We start from the raw sequence: 22,091 nt of genomic DNA, 5'->3' as shown, positions 1-22,091 counted from the left end.
AAAGTTTAGAAAGCAACAACAATATGCACAAATCTTCAAAGTGAACTATGAAATTTTAGGTAGCTGTAAAATAATAAGTAAGCTCTCCAGGGCTATAATATTAATAGGGGTTGTGTCCAAGGCGGGCGCGTTTCGATGGAGGTGAAATGTGAAAACAGCCGTGTACTTAGATTTAGGTGCATTTCCTAATGCCTTGGCACTTTGTACCACCTGTTTTTAAGAATAAAGGCATTATTATTATGTTATTATGTTATATTATTATTATTATTATTATTATTATTATTATTATTATTATTATTATTATTATTATTATTATTATCTAGGTGCATGAACCTCAGGCGGTACAAATTATTCCGCAGTCCCCCACTACAGCATGCCTCATAATCAGTTTCGGTTTCAGTTTATTATTCTTTAAATATAATGAATGGTTAAAATACAACATTCAGACGATCACATTGGGGTTCTGACACGCAAAACCCCATCAATACTTTTTTTTGTAGTTTGATGGTATTGTGTCTAATGCGCGTAGTCGCTATGACAGCGAATTCTGGAGAAGATTTCTGTTGTATGAATGCCGACGTGAATATTTTTGTAGTGTAGGCGCACGAGAAAGCCTGTGCCAGACATTCTTTTACAGGGCTTCCGGTTACTAGATACGTTGCCCGGCACCCTGGCTTGTAGGGACAATGCTCTACTCGCTTTCCCGACAGGTGCAAATGTGTACTATATACTGCGCTTTATTTCGAGAACTAAAACAATCATGACTGATAAGAAAAGCAGGAGATAATGGCGAAACCAGAAAACTGTTCATTATTGAGCATTCACTTCGCTCTAATGGTTCTGTGCGTAAAAATACTCGATAAAAGCCAGACTTTATTTTTGGCGGAAAGAAAGTAGGAGGCAATTGAAAATGTGTAATAAAGTCATGCACATCAATACGTTCATAAAACAGCGGATTGTAGCAGCGCAAGCGCTACAGAAATATGAACTAATGATGGCGCTATGCCAAGCATCTCAAGTGAACACGCTTACCATGTAGAGCACCGAGGGTAATTGTCATGCACGTGATGTTGGGAGCGAAGGCTGCACCAATCAACGGCACCCAGAGCAACAGGCTGCCGAAAAGGGTTATCTGGTGCACGGTGAGGTACTTTTGGAGCAGCACCACGACGAAGCCTGCAATGATGTAGGTATAAAGAAACGATCCTTGAACAATTTGTCACATCGTAGCAAGTTTATTAATATCTCTTAATGTTTGACTATATATTTTTAATGCGCAGTCGAATATGCAGAAAGAAACTGGAAGTATGTCTCAAATAGTACTTGAGTATTGCCTCTCGTAGGCGCCGTTATGGCCTACGAAATAATGTGCAACACAGTGAAAAAGCTTCCCTCGGATATCTTTCATTATCCCTTCTCCTTTCTGAAACACTGAGTGTGCCTCGTATATGTACTTGTTATCCGTAAACAAATATGAAAAGCAAGTTCTTTTTATACTGTAACGCGCTCAGACAATCACGCTATGATCTGGTAAAGGGTCGCCGTCTGTGGAGCTTCGTATTCATTCCGATGTATTGTCTCTTGTGAGTCACAAACATTTCCGAATAGCTCTCATTAGGGGAAGTCTTGTAGCGTCAGTTTTGATGTCATGAAGTATTTCACATCATGGTGTTGACGGTATTCGCTTATTCGGAATAGGGTCATAGCACTGGTAGTGTTTACTTACTACGTGATCCGAACACCTGTTTAGGATATGCACGATTATATCTAGTCTGAAGAAAATTTTGCAGCTATCATTTCATGATGTAAACACATTTGAAATGTTTGCAGAGCAGCTGCAAGTATTTGTGTTTTCCGACACAGGCTAACAAAACCGTCTGCGATTTAAGATTTCAGCTTATAATGCACATATTTTGCCGATGATACATGGCGCGTATGTGTTGTTAATATTGACGCCATTGCATGTAAGATACACTCGAAGACGCGCTGCACGTTTTCTCTTCGGAAAGGATCGGTCGATTCATTTGGCAACAAGCATAACGCCAAAAATACCGTGCCCACTTAGAGCATCGGGGCAAAATTGCTCGCTTGAATTTATTGCATTCACTTTATCGAAAGCTGATCAATTTATTTATTTATTTATTTTATTTATTTCAACATACTGTCAACCCTTTGACAGGGTTATTACAGGTGTGGGGTACAGAAAGAAACAGTAATAATAGTAATTTTCAGGGTAGGTATGCTAAACAAGCACAAATAAGAATGAAAAATATACATACAACAGTAAGTATGAATACGAGTATTGACAAGCATGCTAGTAGAAAAAATAAAACAGCTAATCATAAAGAGAGTACAAATAAATGACATCAGGTTGACGAGTACGTATTAAGCGAGTTATGTAACATCTCAAGGACATCATCAATTCTTTGCTGTTCGACTATAAGTCGGTCAATGGTATTCCATTCCCGAGTGGATCTAGGGAGGAAGGAATAATAGAATGTACTGTTGTTGCACGCATATTCTTGTAGTGTGAGATCGTGTGTGTGACGTAGTTGCCTTGTTTATTTAGTTTCAACGTATGTTGTGTGGTCTATCTTAAAATAGTTGTGCAGTAGCATATATAAGAACTTCAGACGGTGGATTTTAGCACGGCTTTGGAGTGAGGGCAAAGCTGCGCTGTGTAGCAATTCTGTCGGGGAATCAAGGCGTCGATAGCGGTTAAAAATAAATCTAATCGCTTTGCGCTGCACATTTTCAAGCTAGTGAAATGCTAGTGAACATTCTTATAAACGACAATTTTCATCGTGGCCGTCAAGATATTGTGACGGGCATAACGTGTGCCTCAACGTACATCCATTTCGTAATTGCTGGAGCGGTTGGTGCTAAATCAAATCTGGGAGTCATTGTCAAACCAACCAGCGGTTCCCTCATCGCTGGTGTTCATCACTTGAGCCAGTCATCTTTCTAGAAGGATAAACTCCAGGAAAGCTGTCTGCCTTTGTATGTAAAGGTCGGCCGGTCACTTTCGAAATCCTGTGCCGCCTTCGTCACCGAAGCCAGTACAATATCAGAAGTGCATAAAACTGGGCTGGTTCAAGAATATCAAGTTTTCCCACTACGCCGAGCCTTACACCACGGACACATGAAAAGTGCTAGTGAGGCAGAAATACTGGTAAATTGAATATCGACAGCATATTTCTGGTTTTAAACTGTCGATGCTATCAATAATACGATTGATAGTAAACTCTAGTTCGCTAACGCACTGTTGATAGCGTTGTCGATAGTTTTGCAGTTCCAGTGATACTACCAAAACTTAACTTCAATTAGCTAGCCTTGACAGAGTTCTTGCATTTTTTGCATGAACTTTATAGGGAACGAGAATGAAACAGTTGTCTCTGGTTTCAAAATTATACATATGGTTCATAACTTATGGGTACTCGAAACTAATGAGCCAGTTTTACGCTACACCAATAAAGTTTATTGGTTTCTTCAGCTTCTAGTCATTATGTGCAATAAAATGGGTGTCAGTAAAGCTGTACACATAGATCAAATTTGTTTTTTCGCTATAGCTTATCAGTTAGACATGTGTCAGCCAGACATTTAGGTGGAGCATGTCAACTTTTTCCTTTGCACCCACTGCTCTCTTAAAGTATGCATGAAGGCCCAGCATTACAGAACATCTGTTTGACTGGTACTGACGTTGTGAGAACGTACTTATGTACTGCATAGCCGTTTCCGAGAGCAGCGTTATGGAAGTTTCGCTTGACTTCTATAATTGTAAGGGTTAACTACTCCTCGACTGTTGTTGCAGCACCATGTACTGATGAACATTGTCATGTGGACCTCTGCTATACACATATGTATTTGCTTGTCAGTACTGTCAGTCCTACCCGGGAGTGTAACATCAAGGACATCGCCGTAAGACACGTGATGCATGCACGAAATATACTAAATATCATTGGATAATTCATATACCTAAAAAAAACTTGGGAATCGTTATAAAGAGAATAGTGAAAATGTAGCGTTATATAGGGCTAGAACAGTAGGAAAACTGTAGCATAATACTTTTATGGATGATCGATGTTTATTTACAGATGAAGACCTGGATGGATGACAGCTCGCCCCAATGTCGCCAGCGAAATGATGATGATGATGATGATGACGCCTCAATCAATGGCACAAACCCACTATGGGGGATAGGCCATGAATCGGGTGGTAATATGATTGAATCAATAAAAGAATTTGGTTAATAAATAACTAACACAAAAAAGTAAAGTAAATATATAATCCAAGATGAAAAATAATCTGTGAACACATGAGTAAAACTAGTGATCAGTACCATAGTAAACCTTGCGTTGATAGGAATACAAAAAAGAGAGAATAATAATAATAAAAAACAGCCTTAAACTTGAGTAAGCTAAATTTTTTTAATAATAACACTAGAAGGATTTAAACTGTGCATTGCTTTTACTTTTTCAATTTCCTAGACTGAAGTAGAAGTAAATCAATTGTCGAAACTAAGAACTATTAACAAGGCATTCTTTTTGTGCCACACAGAAATGTTGCCTTGTCTGCCACTCAGCTCGCCGTCCTCCTCTTCTTCTATCTACTCCTCTCCACCACGCTACAATGCCCCTTTCGCAGACGAAGCCCACTGGGAGAGTCACTATTAGCAAGCTGGGTGTACTTGGAGCATCGATTTGTAGACGAAACCCATGCAACTATGTAAGTTAAGTCTCTCAGGTGATCTAAAACAACGAATGGGCTCATATAATGTGGCGAGAGCATGCTGCACAAGCCATGCTTGCCTTGTGGGGTCTATAGTAGCACTAGGTCACCTCTTTTCAAAATAAATGGCTTGATGGGAACTATCGTACCGATCCTTCGAGCGGTCTTGCGATGAGAATGTGCGTACGAGTGCTATTCAGCGGGCTTACTCGGCGAGGCAATGTGTCTTGGCGACAGAATCCTCAGCGTCTAGAGGAAACGGCAGAATCGTGTCGAGGAAGCAGCGCGACGACCGAGCATAATATAGATAGAAAGGGATGGAATTCGTTGCCTCATGCTTCGCAGTGTTGTAGTTCTGAATGGGAACATATAATCCCAGTTCTTTGGCTAGAGGAGACATACATGGATAGCATGTTCTTCAAGGTTCGGTTCGTGCCTTCAACAAGACCGTTGGTTTGCGGACGGTACGGTGTTGGGTGACGAAATTGTGTTCCGCATAGCCTAAGCAGCTCTTCAACAGCGTCGACCATGAATTGACGACCGTGGTCACTTCTGATCACGTGAAGTCGGCCATGGCGCATGATGACATAACGCAACAAGAAAGCTGCGACACAAACAGCGGTAGACGGTGGCACTGCCGAGGTCTCTGCGTATTGTGTAAGATGGTCTACACAAGCGATGATCCATCCATTGTTATTCGATGAACGTGGGAATGGCCCACGATGTCCACGCTGACTTGCTCAAAATTTGTGTGAGAGGGAATCAACGGCTGCAGAAGGCCTGGTTGGACGGTGGAAGGTCCTTTCCGCCATTGGCATTGGTCGCAAGTAGCCACATATTGATTGGTTGTTTGACGCATATGAGGCCAGTAAAAGCGCTCTTACACACGTTGTAGCGTAGTACGGGTGAATCCTAGATTACCTGATGTCGGATCATCATGCATAGCATGTAGGACAGCACCACAGAGACTCTTCGGGATGATAAGAAGAAAACAGACGCCGCTGGCAAAGTGGTTGGTTTTTGCAAGAAGTTGTCACGTATAGAAAAACCACTACTGGCTTTCGGACTCAGGGCCATGACGAAAAGAAGTTCTAGACTGACGTCATTGCGTGGATCCTCCTGGAAGACGGTGGTGTCCGGCAATTCAAGTGAAATAGCAGCCAGACTGTCATCGAAAGTGTCTTGAGAATTTGCGTTGGCAGTGGTACGCGGGAAAGACAATCGGCATCAGCATGATGGCGAACGCTTCTGTATTTCGCTACAAAGTCATACTCTTGCAGTCGTAAGGCCCACAGCGCTAGACGACCAGACGGATCCCGAAGGCTGACCAGCCAGCATAATGAATGGTGATCAGCGACTATGATGAATGGACGACCATAGATGTAACAGGAAAATTTCTTAACAGCAAGAACAGCTGCAAGGCATTCCTGCTGAGTGGCTGTGTGGTTTCGCGCAGCATTGCTTAAGCAACGACTGGCATGGGTGACAACGAGATTGGCGTCGCTTCACCGTTGAACAAGCGATGTTCCGATGCCTATTCCGCTGGCGTCACTATGAATTTTGGTAGGGGAACACGGATCAAAATGACGCAGGATGGGCGCTGACGTCAGTAAGAACTTAAGTTGACAGAACGATGGCTCACATTCTGGTGTCGAGTCGAACGATACACATTGCAACTGACGCGTCGATGGGTGAAAAACGTGGGCAAATTTCGGGACAAAACGACGGAAATAAGAACAGTACCAGGAAACTGCGCAGCTTCTACGCTGACTGCGGAGGCTTGAAGGAACTGACCGCTTCAATCTTGCAGGGGTGAGGTATGACTCCATTTGTATCGACTGGATGACCGCGGACCAATGCCTGTCGCTCCCAAACCTACAATTTCCAGAGTTGAGAATCAAATCGGTGTTCTCCATGCATTTCAGAACCAGGCTAAGACACTCGTTATGCTCTTCAAGACTGCGGCCGAATATAACATCATCCAGGTAGCAAAGACATATTTTCCACATTAGTCTGCGTAGAATTGTGTCCATGAATATCTCGAAAGTCTCGGGCGCATTACAGAGCCAGAAGGGCGTAACATTAATTTCGAATAAACCGTACGGTGCAACAAAGGCGCTCTTCTCCTTATCAACGTGATCGACAGGTATCTGCCAATAGCCTGAAGGTAGATCGAGGGACGAAAATAGGACGCATAGTGTACGCAATCTATTACGTCGTCAATTCGTGGGAGCGCGTACACATCTGGCTTGGTAATCGCATTAGGTCACCTATAATCAACACGAAATTTCTACAAACCATCTTTTTCCTTCACGAAAATAAGAGGGTGCGGCCCACGGGCTTGATGATTCTTGAATGACATTTTCCCTCAGCATGTCTTGTACCTGGTCTGCAATAATCTTGCGCTCTGATGAAAACACTCGGTAAGGCTTCTGTCGAAGAGCACGTGGCGATCCCGTGTATATGAGATGGTGAGCACGCGAGGATTGAATAGTTGTACAGTGCCCATCTTGAGAGAAGTCGAACACAGTAGCATACTGGAATACCAGTTGCACTAAGATGAAGACAAACTTGCTAAACATGCGTAGAGTATTCTGCTCGTAAGGGCAGGCGGCTCGTCCTTCAGTGGAATCCCCGTCCCTGACGACAATCGATGAACTGCACGTGACGTCGTCGAAGAGAGCAATCTTCATGTGTTCGGGAACACGCACCGGGACGGCCTAATAATTTAACGCCCACAAAAACGTGCAGCCATAGTTACAGTCTCAGTCCCAGTGTCCGCGCAGTCTTAACTGCCTCGTTAAGCGGTAGTCCGTCTGGCCAACCCAGTGATGAATAGATCCAGAGAGTTTCCAATTTGGCAATTGAGCTGCTAGGGGTATTCTAAGAAGAAAGCCCCTCTGCAGCGGATTTTTGGGTGTTTTGCTGTCAAATGTCAGGTCACTGCGCTCCAGGAAATATTAGTCTCCGCCACCTCGCTCCATGGCTACAGCGCCGTGTCGGGCTGGCCCGGAGGGCGAGTGATTTGTACCGTGATCGATAAAAGGCCTACTCATCTCAACCGCGACCTGAAGCTGATGAGCAGTAGAGTCGAATATGTAAAGCTTGAGATCCTGCTCGACGCGCCCTAGCGGAATCAGCGCAGAAACTGTGTTCGTCCTCAACATCTACAGCAACCCCAGGGACTCACCCCAGCAGTTCAAGACCATGTTCAAGAAAGCGACCGACTTGGCCGGCCGTCGACGCTTGGTCGTCGTCAGCGACTTTAACGCACCGTATGGCATCTGGGGTTACGTCTACGACACTACCAAGCGGTGCAATCTGTGGTAAGACGCCAACGAGATGGACATCACCCTGGTCACTGACAAGGCTTTTTACACGCGCATCGTCAACTTTGTCACCCGGGACTCGACACCCGACCTCTCCTTTGTCAGGAACGTGAAAGACGTTGGCTGGGAGAACACCGCCATGGAGTTCGGCAGCGACCATTACATTTTCCAGACCAACTTCAAGGAGGCTCAGAGTAGTGGGAGTGAATTCACGTTCGTCGATTGGGACCATTTTAACAAGATTCGGAAAGAACCCGGGAGAGCCAAGGCACCCGCCAATTTCGAAAAATGGTGCGGAGGCATCCAAACGACGCTTCCACCATCACCAAGAAAGTGGAAGCCAATCTCGACGTCGAGCGAATGAACAGCAGACTCGTCCACCTGATCGAGGCCAAAAACGCTCTGCTCCGCCGACGGAAGGGTCAAATGCTCAATCGCAGATTCCGAAAAAAGATCTCGGAGCTCAAGTAGGTCATCGATGATCATTGAAAACGTTATACCAACAGCAGTGGGATGAGCTCTGCGAATCTATCGACGGACAGACGCGCAACGGCAAGTCCTGGGGAATGCTAAAGCACCTTCTCGACGAAAGCGGCTTCAAGTCAAATTAGAAGCGTACGTTGGCCCGCGCCATTTACGAAGCCACCGAGTCTCACACGATCGATGAACTCGTCTCCATACCCATACAAAAGTACCTCCGCGTCCGGCGCGAAGGAAATCCGGCAACCCAACTTCCGGAGTACTGAGGCCCTCGTCACCTCGAGCTGGACGAAGGCTTCACCCTTGCCTTGGTCTGACAAGCCATCTTCGCGTTCAACTGCAAGTCTGCGCCGAGTCCGGATGGAGTCACCAGTAGAATTTTGAGAAATCTCGACGACCCGTTGATTGTCGTTCTGACCGACAGGATCAACGAGATCTAGAAGAGCGGCATCGTTCTTCCAGAATGGAAGTCGGCCTGCACGGTGCTCAATCTCTAGCCCGGCAAGGCCGCAAATATTGGGAACATCAGGCCGCTTTCTATAACGTCCTGCGTCGGCAAGGTCATGGAGTGCACCGTCCCCAACAGGCTCAACAGGTGCCTCGAAGACAACGAGGTTTACACGTACAACATGATCGGCTTCCGTGCTGGGTTCTCGACGCAGGATGTCATGAAACTAATCACGCATCAGATCCTGAACGACCCTTCCAGAGACGTAAAGGCTCTACTCATTCTGTGCCTCGAGAAGGCTATCGACAACGTGTTCCGCACCTTCATTGTCAAGACCATTTCAGACCTGGGTCTCGGTTCCGGATTCCACAGTTACGTCAGCTCTTTTTTTCAACGAATAGGAAGGTCAAGCTTCGCGCTGGAGACTTCCGCCCTGAAGATGCGCCCCTTGGAAGACGGGGCACTCCTCAGGGCACCGTCATCTCTGCCGCACTGTTTAACATCTGTATGATTGGTCTTTCTGAGAGGGTGGCACGTGTCGAGGACGTCAAGCACGCCATTTACGCCGACGACAGCAGCATCAAATGTTCCGGCGGCTGCGAGGGCAGAGTCGAAGAAGCCATGTAACAGACGTTCGACGTGATCGAGGAGTATCTCCGCCCCACCGGATTTTTATACACCCTGGACAAGTCGGAGCTTCGTTGCAGGCAGACCCAAATGTTGGAAGCCGGTCTCCGAAAGTAGCATCAGACTTCGTACATGTGATGGGGAGGTGGTAGGGAGGGTCGAAGTCATTCGGGTCCTGGGCATGTTTGTCGAATTCAGCGGCGGGAACGGAATGGCTCTCCGCGAGAACATCCCAAAGACAGGCAACACTTACCGCCGGGTTTGCAGAATCGCAAACCGACACCGAGGCATGAAGTAAAATAATCTGCTCAAGCTTATGAACGCCTTCGTAGTATGCCACTTCAAGTACACAATTTCTACGCACAACTGGCTCCGTGCGGAGTGAGACATGGTCAACGCTCTCATCCGCAAAGTAGTTAAAAGGGCTCTTGGGCTACACATCAGCACCCGTACTGAGGATCTCCTCCAGCTGGGTATACATAACACCGCCAAGATTGCCAAAACCCAAGAACGCGCGCAACTGACTCGCCTGACCACCACAGCGGCAGGTAAACGCATCCTCGAAGAGCTGAGTTACCATTCTGCGGGATTCCTGATGGTTAGTACCCCGATCCATAGGTGCATTTGAGATAAGTTTGAAGTGGCCCCAGTGCCCCGAAACGTCCACCCTGACCACAACGAGGGCAGACTAAAGTTCAGAGCAGCAGCGATCCTCAAACAGATTAAGCAACAAGATATCAGAGCAAGCTTCGTCGACGTAGTGTAGTACGGCGATGGGAAGACCTTTGCCGTCGTCGTGGTCGACTTCTGCGGCAAGATTTCCAATAGCGCCTCGGTTCAGGCCCCGAAACCACCGAGCAAGTCGCCATCGCTGTCGTCGTGCTAGACGACAGCGATGATCTCGACAGCGACAGCGACAGCGACAGATCTCGTGGGTCCGAGATCTACAGCGATTCCAGAACGGCAGTTGGGGCTTTTCAGATCGTTGCCATCGGCGAGCAAGCTGCTCGTCTTCTTAGCATTTGGAGACCGTATGCTCTCACGATACATTGGATTCACTGCTTTCCCGCTCACGTAAGGTGGGTCAAGGGTGCTCCCCCGAATGTCAATGAGTCTACTCACGAGGCTGTGAGTGGCCTCACCTACCGCGCTTGCTGTGTAAGGAGTGCTGAGTCCCCTCCTTCCTGTGGCCACAGGGGCGCTCCCGCTACTCATAACGAAGTTATGAATTTCTTCTACGCATCTAGAATGGTTTTTCCACACCCTCACCCCAAGTTGAATAGGGCGCAAGCTGTTTCACTTACAGACAGGCCCATATCTGTGTCTGGTCTTTCTATACGAAGTTTACCACGACGCCTGCCCGTCCTGCGGGCAGATGTCCACTCTAGCACACATGCTCTGGGAGTGCGGATCGAGATACCCCAAGTTCAGCAAGGAGAAGTTGGACTTGCTTCTGTGTAGCCCCGCTCTAGACAAGCAATTCAGGCTGTCGGGCTGCCCGCGACCGGGGAAGAGTGCTGGACCTGCCTGTCCCGACGTGGGACAAGCCGTGTGCGCGATGAGTTCGTTTCTTCGCCGGAACTCCCATAAAGTTATTTCACTCACTCACTCACTCACTCACTCACTCACTCACTCACTCACTCACTCACTCACTCACTCACTCACTCACTCACTCACTCACTCACTCACTCACTCACTCACTCACTCACTCACTCACTCACTCACTCACTCACTCACTCACTCACTCACTCACTCACTCACTCACTCACTCACTCACTCACCCACCCACCCACCCACCCACCCACCCACCCACCCACTCACTCACTCACTCACTCACTCACTCACTCACTCACTCACTCACTCACTCACTCACTCACTCACTCACTCACTCACTCACTCACTCACTCACTCACTCACTCACTCACTCAATCGCTCGCTCACTCGCTCACTCACTCACTCACTCACTCACTCACTCACTCACTCACTCACTCACTCACTCACTCACTCACTCACTCACTCACTCACTCACTCACTCACTCACTCACTCACTCACATGTCAAATGGTTTATAGATTTAGGCACATGACAAGTCATCGTTTGAAGGCTCGGTGCGTCGCATTAAATGCACGTCTGCTCGCCTAAACGACATCCCCGGCCTGAAGAATATTTGTGCAGCTGTGTGCAATTATATTGTTACAGGGATATTGCCAGTATCGAAAGACTATATTTACAATATAGTGTTTCTACAGTATACAATATACATGATGAGTCAGAGAGTTTAAGATGGCCGACCACCAAGAACATGCAGCAGCCCGCGTTTCCGAACTTCTTCTTCCTCTGTCTTCTTTCATCTTTCCGTAACAGAACCCCCGGGTGGAGAAGCGCAGTCTCGGCGCATGGCAAGGGAATAAGTGTGAGCGAAGTATGGCTTCAGCCGCGAAACGTGCACGACGTCAACAAGCGTCTGAGTTCAGGATGCATCAAAGTGTAGCGGCGAAATCTCGTAATTTACGCCGTTAACTTGGCGTAGGACTTCATAAGGCCATGTATAGCAAAAGAGAAGATTCTGGAAGAGGCCAACCTTAGGACATGGTGACCAGAGGAGCATCCAAGCATCTGGCGCGACCTTAACATCGCGATGGCAGTAGTCGTAACGCTCTTTTTGTATATGCTGCGAGGCATAAACGAGATCGGGCGACTTGACGTGCCATGTGATCGCGATCGATCCCTTCACGAGCGTACTCAGTTGCAACACGCGGCACAGAAGTGAGCATGGAGCGAAGCGGTGGGAGGGGGGGGGGGGGTGTCTCGACCGTGCAAGAGATAAAAGGGTGAATATTTTGCGGTGTCTTGTCAGCACGAGTTATATGCGGCCGTCACATAAGCCAGTGTGGCGTCCCAAACGCGATGATCTATGACGGCGTACATCGACAGCATCTCAGTGATTGTTCGATTGAGACGTTTGAGACGGAGGCGGTCGTCGACAACTCGAGATAAGAACGAGCGGCTGCGGTCTGTAAGTTACCGTAGAGGTGCACCGTGGTGGAGAATGGCGTCGTGGAGGAGAAAATCAGCGATGTCTGTTGCGCAACTAGTCTGCGACGCCTTTGTTATTGCATAGCCTGTCGCGTAATTAGTAGCGACGGCGATCCACTTATTCCCTCTAGTCGTCGGAAAAGGACCAAGCAGGTCAAGGCCTACGCGAAAGAATGGTTCAGAGAGACTTCAATTGGATGAAGTCGTCCAACCGGTGACAGGGGAGGTTTCTTCCGGCGCTGACTATTCGCAAGTTGCGACATAACGACGCAGAGAGCGGTAAAGACTCGGCCACAAGAACCGGCGTCGTACGCGGTCGTATGTACGCAAAACTCTAAGGTGTTCCGCCATCGGTGCATCGTGAAATTCTTCGAGAACGATGGATCGCAGATGATGAGGGCGCAACTCAGGGCGCAACTCAAACAAGGAGCAACTCAGGGCTGTCAGGGTTGATAGTGCGGCGGCAGAGGATGCGTCGCGTTGTTGTTCGGCGTGCATGTCGGTCATGTCAGTCAAAGCCATTACGCAGGTCACCGGATTATGTGCAACAGGATCGGGAGGGTACACGGGGTGACGCGAGAGGCAGTCAGCGTCCTTGTGGAGGCATCCGGTCTTGTAATGGACACTGAATGAAAATTCCTGGAGCCGCAAGGCCCGGCGACCAAGCCGTCCAGTCAGGTCCCGAAGGGACCCAAACTAAAGCCAAGCACCACCACTCACTGATAGAGCAATTTCTTTGGGCAGGTGACAGCAGGCGGCAGGCGTAAGCTATCACACACTCGGCATCATTCTGTTGTTGGGCGAGAACAGCGCCGATGTCATGGCCGCTTGCGTCAGTGTGGACTTCGGTCGGTGCAGATGGATCAAAGTAGGCAAGTATGGGAGGGGTGGTCAGAAACCCGATGAGAGCGGCAAACGCGTGAGCCTGCTCCTGGCCCCATGAGAATGGCGTGTTGTTTTATAGAAGATCTGTCAAAGGCCGAGCAACATCGGCGAAGTTTTTGACGAAATGGCGAATGTAAGAACACAGGCCGACGAAGCAGCCCACGTTAGTATCAGTACGTAGCACAGGGGAGCTGAGTACGGCGCTAACTTTTTTCCTGATCTGGTTGGACACTGGATGCATTAACGAGGTGTCCCAACACGGCAGTCTGACGGCGCAGGAATTGACACTTCGTGGAATTCAGTTGAAGGCCGGCGTTTTGGAAGACTGCAAGAATCGCAGCGAGTCGGGTAAGGTGGCTGCTGAACGTGGATGAAATACAATAACATCGTTAAGGTAACAAAGACAGCTGGTGCATTTGTAGCCTCGCAGAAGAGAGTCTACCCTATGTTCAAATGTCACAGGAACATTGCATAGGCCAAATGGCATGACTTTGAAATGATATAAGCCATCCGGCATGATGAAGGCTGTCTTCTCGTGGTCCATTTAACCAACTGAAATCTGCCATTAGCCGGATCGAAGATCGATGGACGAGACATATTTAGCTCCGTGGAACGAGTCCAAGGCGTTATCGATGCGTGGTAGTGGGTAGATGCCTTTTCGCGTGATCTTGCTTAAGCGGTGATAACCGACGCAAAAACGCTAGGTACCATCTTCCCTTTTTACAAGGACGACAGGCGATGCCCAAAGGGTGACTGATGGCTCAGTGACCTCTTTGCGGAGCATTTTGTCCGCTTCTGATGGAATGACTTGACATTAAGCAGGCGATACACGATAAGGACGCCGACGAATAGGATTCGTGTCACCAGTGCTTATACAGTAGCGAGCAGCAGATGTTTGGCCTAAAGGCCTGTCGCCGAAATCAAAGATGTCACTGTACGATTGAAGCAGGAGGCGTATGTCCGTGGCCTGTGCAGAGGTGACGTCAGGTGCAATAATTTTCGCGAAGTCATCTGTTAAGGAACCAGAGCTGTGATCTGCAATTATCGCTAATAAGTCACTCTCGGCATTGAGATTGTTAATTTCAAATTTGTAACAACTAGAAACGCTGTCCGAGAACATGCCGGCCGGAATCACTTGAGGACACAGGCTGAAATTCAGAAGTGGTAGAATGACGTCGTTGTTAGTAACTGTGACCAAAGTATGCGGAACAGCAACGTTCCAGTTCAAAAGTACGTCGATGATGGGACGAAGCACATATTCACCGCCAGGAGCCTGTGGCTGGGTGGTCAAAGTGACGTAACTGCCTCGGGTGACAGACGCACATCGTGAACCGAGCGCAAGTGCGGTGGGGTGGCACTCGGAGCATCGGTGAGTTGAGGCAGTTGAGGTAACTGAAGAAAGCCGGTCGCGCAGTCGGTGATAGCAGAATGAGTTGAGAAAATGTTCAATCCAAGGATAACGTCGTGAGGGCAGTTGCCGATCACAGCAAAGGGAACAGAAATATGGCATCCGGCTATATTTAAACGCGCAGTACCCATCCCAAGAACAACGAGCACGCCGCCGTCAGCCACACGAAGCACTCGGGCAGCTGCTGGCACCCAGTGAGCACATTCTTTAAATATCTACGTAGGCTAGCACTCATCACAGTACGTGGGCTCCCGTGTCGACGAGTGCTTGCACAGGTGCGCTGTCTATTTTAACTTCTATTACATTTCTCCTTGTGGGCACATCACAGGATTTGCTACAGCAGGGCAAATCCGAGGGCTGCATTTCTTAGTTTTCGGAAAAAGTGCGGCCAAACGCCACAGGGACCACAGGCGACGGGGCTGCGGCGAACCGAAAGGTGGACGACGTGTTTGCGCTTAACGAGACTGGTGTCCGCGCGTCGATGGTGAGCGAATGTACCATGTTTTCCTAGCAGAGTTGTCGGTGCTGGTAGACTCGGCGGTGGGCAAAACACTGCGGGAATTTGCGTCAAAATGGCTCAGGTTGGTCGTCGTGGGAGGTGTTGAGGGCCACGAGTTGCGACAGTGTCGGGCGACATGACCAATGCGGCGACAGGTGAAACATATCGGCTGGTCTTCCACAGTTCTCCACTCTGTCGGGTTGCGAGAAAGCGGAGAGAAGCGTCAGCGTAGAACGAAAACTGAAGGGCGTACATTAGCTCTGGGATTGGCGATAGCACATAGAAATGTAAACGGTTGTTTTCAAGTTCCTGGCTAATGATGGCTTGCACGAGAGGAATGGAAAAAGTGCTAGCATCAGGGCTAAGTGAAGAGAAAGCTGCGGGCGCCATCACATCCTGTTCACGTCGAGCGATTCGCACCACGTCCTCTGATGGAGATGGATGCTGCTGTGCGGGTTGTTGTTCAAACGTCGACGTTGCGGCTTTAATGGGAAGTCTGGCGAATGGGTGCAAGACGTGTCGACTTTTGGGCTGCTCGAATTGTCGGCACTCTTTAATGATAGCATCAAATGTAGAGCAGCTTTTACACATGAGCAGATTAAAGGCGTCGTCAGCAATGTCCTTAAGAACGTGCCCGACCTTCTCAGCTTCTGTCATGCCGCGATCGGCTTTACGACAAAGTGTTAGCATGTTCTAATTGTACTAGACATAGGACTCCGTGGAGAATTGGCACGGAAGGCCAGTTCCTGCTTTGCGGCAATTTCACGGCCGGCTGGTTTGCTAAACAACTATGTCAACCTCTCTGCATTGGTCCCTGCTGGTTAGCACGTCTTGGTGGTTTTCGTACCACACCTTTGCCGTGCCTCTTAGGTAGAAAAACAGGTTAGCTAGCATTAGCTTTTGGTCCCATCTGTTGATTCCGCTCACGCATTCGTACATAGCCACCTACTCTTCGACGTCCGCGCCATCGGTCCAGCATGAAGTTCCAGGATACTTGGGTTGCACAACCACAACCGAAAATGACAGCGACGTAGCTGGCGACGGTGACGTTGGAGGCGGCAACGATATTAATCCCGCGTGCTCATCGTCATTCATGGTGCGGACGGTGATGCCACGTCCACTGTTGAGCTCCGTTTCTAGCCGTGGTACCCCGCACCTCCACAAATATGTTACGGGGATGCTACGACTATAGAAAGACGATATCTACAACGGATATACAGGTTGAGTCAGAGTATAGTTAAGATGGCTGACCACCAACAACACGTAGCAGCCAGCGTCTCCGATTTTCTTCGTCCTCTGTCTTCTTTACTTCTTTTATAACAATAAAACTATATTAAGGAGCCAAAAAGCAAAACACAACACACAATGGAGGACAACAGGACAGAGCCCCGCTCACAACTGCTTTATTTTTACAGAAGATACGTACACATATACTTTCAATTGGCACCTACGCATAAATACATTAGAGCATCGAGCGCGGTAAGATAAGGAAGTTTCAACAAACTTGTTCTCTGACTTATACATTGATAAGTACGCTTCCCTAACGTAAAAGCTACCTTGCTTACTAACATAAAACGCTTCCATAATTTCCCTGACTCTCGTATCGTTACTTCTGGCCAGAATCCACGTGTCGGAAAACTGTGCCTCATAAGAGCGCAGGGGGCAGTTTCTGATATGCTTAGGTGTATTAAGGCCTTCTTTATTTTGCAAAACATTTGGTTCATGTTCCATCATTCGCTCATTTACACAACGCCCATTTCATCCTATGTAAAAACAATCGCAGGAGTGGAATTTCATAGAGCACGCCTATGGCACATTTCATGTTTGCTTCTGCAGCGTCTTTTTTTTTCTTTCCTCTTTTCCTATACGATAGCAAAGGCCTCCGAGCTTTCTAGGGGCTGTAAAGACGAGTGGACACCAAGCCTACTCGCAACCTTCTTCAAATTATGTGTCAACTTGTGCACATGCGGCACGACTACCGGTCTCACCTCTTGAGGGACGCTGTCCTAGCCCTCACAAACCTCTTCATTTTGTGCAAGAGGCTTTCGGCAGCCAAGGTCACAAGCGAACCAGGGAGAACCCAGCTGAAGCTAGCCTGGCCAACTGGTTTTCGACACTCGACTGCATCTTGTGAATACGAGATTTCCTGAGCGCAGATTCAAGGCAGAGTGAAGGAATTCTTCTATTTACCAGTTTTGAATGGGAGGAGTCGAATGCCGGAAGCCCGTTATTTGCACGAGGAGCATTAGGCCACAAAGCGGATCTGCACAGAACTCTATTTGGAGATTTAAAAACTGTAAGAACTTACCCTGAGGCAGTTCAGGCGGGAAATCTAAGCCTTTACCATGTTGTCTACATAGGGATAAGCCATTGGCCACATTTTCTGTGAAGCTGAAGGTTCTGTCCTTGTTTAACATTACCAAAGAATCATCGACATATCTAAAGATTTTAAAAACCTTAGTTTATAAAACCTGATATGAAACTGGGTCATTTGTGAAAGAAATATATTACATAGCAGTGGTGTGACACAGGACGCAGTGCATATGCCAACTTCCTGCATAAAAAAACCGCTGGTCAAATGCTATAAAGGCGGCGTGTCCGAGAGAAAAGGCATCCATGCTACCCAGGGGCAGAAAATACGAGCCGGACACCATGCCTGCTCGCAAGCTTTTTGAAATTGTGGGCCGAATTCCGCACATACGTAAAATGTGCACACAATAAATTTTAATAGGACTAAAGAGTCGGCAATAAAAGTACCGACAGAGGTCTGAAAAGAAAGAGGGTCAGTTCCTTCAGTACACTTTCTGACTGCAAAAAATGGCCAGGATGTCTTCAGCTTGGTTTCCTGGTTCACTTGTCACTGGGGTTGCCGAAAGCCTCTTGCAAAAAAGTGAAGGGCTGTCAGAGGTGGGTTAGAGGTCTCCCAAGAAGATGCGAGATCGGTGGCTGTGCCTTATATGCGCAAGTTGGTCCACAATTTCAAGAAAATTGCGAGCAAGCATGCTTTCTCGCTCGTTTTTACAGCTCCTAGTAAGCTCAGATGCGTTTACTCTCGGATAGAAAAAAAAAACGAAAAAGAAAAAGAAAGAGACTGCGGTTCATGAAACATGCCATAGGGGTAGTTTATGAAATTTCCCTCTCCTGTGGTTGTTCCTATAAAGGACAGACAAAGTGCTGTGCAAATTAGCGGATTAGGGAACATGAATGAAACGTTCAGCAAAATAAATAGAACCCCAATATACCTAAGCAGACTAGAAACTGCGCAGTGCGCTCTTGTGAGGCATACTTTCTGACGCGCTGATTCTGGCCAGAAGCATAAATACGTAAACTAGGGAAATAATGGAACCATTTTATACCACGAAGAAAGGTAGCTTGTGTGCTAGTGAAGCGTCTTTATTATTGTACAAGTCAAAATAAACAGTTTGATGAAAGTTCCTTATGTTGCCGCACTTGATGCTGTAATGTGCTTGATGCGCAGGTGCTGAATGAACGTATGTATGTGTGTGTCTCATGAAAAAATCAAGCAGTTTAGTCCGGCGGTCTTTGCCCTTGTCCACTCGTGTGCGGTTGTTCTTTGGCGCAGTAAAATAATTATAATGATTCAATATGAACTGATATTATAGGTTGATAAGCTGATTTTATAGGTTGCAGCCAGAATATTGCCACATGTAGGTAGTGGGTCGAGGCTAAGAGTGGGTCGAGCGTGAAAGAACAAAGAAGACCGCGCTTCTCTTTCACTCCTCATGAGCCATCCCCGACGTACGCGTTTTCGAAGAGCCAGCTGCTTTGTGGTTCATTAAACTCCCAAGAGTACCTCTGAAGGCTCGTGACAAACTGGTGGAGGTGTGGTGTAGCCCTTGCGGATGTTGCAAACCCCTCCAAGGATCCGAACTACGAATCCAGTGTCAGTCGACGCTCCCGTGTATCGGACCAGCCGCAGGATCAGTGGGCTAGCCCCTGAAGTCGCCGACGCTATGATTCCCACCACACTAACCGGGGCGACCAGCGCTACCACTCAACCCGCCCCAATCGGTACGGAGAAGACGATGTTGAATCAGTATACACTTGAGAGCCCGCGGATCCTGACGACGTTCCATGGCATAGTCTTCGAAGACGTCGAAGACTGGATGGTCGACTTCGAGCGCGTGGCCGCCTTGAAGCATTGGAATGACGCGGCAAAACTGACACACGTTTACTTCTACCTGGAGGACAGCACGCGTACATGATTTTGGAACCGTCAGGAGCAACTGATGTTGGTGCACGAATTTTGTCGTCAGCCTCTGGAGACCTACCCCAGTGCTGATTGCCACGAACGAGTGGAACGAGTGATTCAGGCCCGCGTCCAGTTACCAAACGAAACAGTGACCACGTAGATCGAAGACATGACGCGCCTCTTCAGACGAGCTGACCCAGCAATGCCGGAGGAGAAGTTACGTCATCTGATGAGGGAGGTCAAGGAGCAACTCTTTGGTGCTCTCGTACCCCGGAGCCCTCCGAAGGCGGTCGAGGAGTTATTGTCTGAGGCCGTGACCATGGAAAAGATGCTTCTGCATCGGTCCAACCTGTATGAGCGGCAAGGGAACAGCATGTCTGCTGCTGACGTTTTCATGACAGTCGGAAGCAACAGTGACTGTCTGCAAGAGCTCTTCCGCTTTGTAGCGCGTGAAAAGTCGCAAAAGACCGGCGACACACCAACACCACGCCCTACGTTAAGCTCCCTTACAAGCGTTATCAACGACGAGGAAGTGAGACCTTCCCTCCTCGTAATGCTGGGGCTGAACCTACATAATACCGCCGAGTGACCTATGCGGAAACATTAAGGCACCCTGCTTCTTCTCCGCGGCGGTTCATCCGTGCTCCTCCTACAGTGTCGCTTCAGTTGGCGCAGCCGATATTGTACCGCCAAGCTGGGCACATTCAGCCGCCTTTTGCTCATGCCGCTCCAGTTGCCCATCGTCCGCAGCAACCGGTGCACTACATCGGCGATAGAGGCACGTTGCCTCGGCAGTCGGATGAGTGGCGCACACGCGATCGCCGGCCTCTGTGCTTCCACTGCAGTGAAGCTGACCACCTGCAACGCCAGTGCCCATACCGGTGCCTTGGACTTCGCGGTGTTTGCGCATACTCGCCACCACCCCGATACGACTATCGACCCCGGGACATTTGCGACTACATCTCTCAGCAGCGCTTGCCACCACCTGCCGGGCGGCAGTCGCAGTCATCGTCTCCGAGACAATTTTCGCCTCCACCCCAGCGGTATTCTACTGCGCAGAGACACAGTCCCCGCCGGGAAAACTAATTAAGCGATCTTTGGGGGCGAGGTCACTGACAATCGAAGTGCTGAAGACCCCCAATCGACCCAGCCATAGACAGATCCCGGTCCAACATCACCTGCAGCTGAACAGGAGGACCGACTTTCTCTAAATGTAGCAGTGACTATTGACGGTTATGCCGTTAGTGCTTTAGTGGAGACCGGCGCAGACTACTCTATATTAAGCGGCGAAATGGCAACGCAGCTGAAGAAAATAATCACGCCCTGGTATAACTGGCACATTCGGACAACTGGCGGTCACGTTGTTACCGCACTGCACGCCTTCACGACTAGAGTTGAAATTCAAGGATATACATTGGTAGCGTTTTGCCTTGTCTTACGCGAATGCTCCCACGGCGTCATTCTTGACGTCGACTTCCTGGAGGAGTATGGCGCTATTAATATTCTTCAAGAGCGTCGTATCGCATTCTCAGCCGACCGAGCAATCGACGTGCAGGACCATTAATGGCGTGCTGACGTACTTCGTGCTTCTGGAGACAGTGTAACGCTTCCTCCACGAGCCAGTGTCCTCGTCGACCTCACATGCTGTGGCTTACGTGATGGCGGAGCGGTGGCCAACACTAATTTGGAAGACATCCTGAAGCAAGGTGTTTGTGTGGCTAGAAGTGTTAGACAGCTTCGTGATGACCAATGGCGATTGCTTGTTACTAACTTTAGAATCGAGCATTGGCACCTTTGCGGCACTTCGATAGCGTTTGCAGATGAAGCAGCAGACGTTAACAACTGTTTCACATCGGATGTAGTGGAGACAGCAGACACGCCTCTGGACCATATCGACATCAATTCTGAACTGTCTACCGATACCCAGACAGCGCTACGCAAGCTCTTGCATGAACTAGGGACCTGCTTCGCGAGTTTTGCGAAGGTATTTCAGACTCCCGTCATTAGGCAGAGGACCATCATGTTCTAGGAGGCACGCCTGATACACCAGCAGCCTTACCGCGTGTCGGCAAAATAAGCCATACGTACACAGGTCCGGGAGATGCTTAATGACGGAGTCATCGAACCTTCCAATAGCCCGTGGTTGTCTCCAGTCGTTCTTGTCAAAAAGAAAGACGGAACGCTCCGCTTTTGTGTCGACTACCGGAAGCTTAACAACGTAACTAAAAAGGACGTGTACTCGCTGCTGCGTATCGACAACTCGTTAGATAGGCTATGGCGTGCCCACTATTTTTCTTCTCTCAATTTAAAAAGGGGCTACTGGCAAATCGAGGTAGACGTAGGAGGTCGCGAGAAAACAGCCTTTGTGACTCCAGATAGTCTCTACGAATTTCGAGTCCTTCCTTTTTGCGTGTTCAGCCCTAGCTATTTTCCAGATAA

The 22,091-nt window shown here is 48.3% G+C and overlaps 1 protein-coding gene and 1 long non-coding RNA gene across 3 annotated transcripts in view; one reads left to right on the top strand and one right to left on the bottom strand.

Annotated features, from left to right (window-relative positions):
- The window catches only part of LOC135912790 (uncharacterized), a 60,701-nt gene extending 56,335 nt beyond the window's left edge, over window positions 1-4,366 (top strand). Inside the window, exon 3 of the long non-coding RNA XR_010567774.2 lies at window positions 4,095-4,366. This is a non-coding gene — a long non-coding RNA (uncharacterized lncRNA). The remainder of the gene's footprint in view (window positions 1-4,094) is intronic.
- Window positions 1-22,091, bottom strand: part of LOC135912789 (monocarboxylate transporter 3-like) — a 210,638-nt gene that overhangs the window by 130,604 nt on the left and 57,943 nt on the right. For both annotated transcript variants that reach the window (XR_011512005.1, XM_065445336.2), the window contains exon 3: window positions 1,033-1,176. Coding sequence is in view for 1 of the 2 variants with exons in the window: in XM_065445336.2 (XP_065301408.1) it covers window positions 1,033-1,176 (144 nt within the window). In the remaining variant the exon portion in view is untranslated. The remainder of the gene's footprint in view (window positions 1-1,032; window positions 1,177-22,091) is intronic.

The sequence above is a fragment of the Dermacentor albipictus genome, chromosome 2 (genome assembly GCF_038994185.2).
Source record: "Dermacentor albipictus isolate Rhodes 1998 colony chromosome 2, USDA_Dalb.pri_finalv2, whole genome shotgun sequence".
Lineage (NCBI taxonomy): Eukaryota > Metazoa > Arthropoda > Arachnida > Ixodida > Ixodidae > Dermacentor > Dermacentor albipictus.
This window is presented reverse-complemented; position numbering and strand designations above follow the sequence as displayed.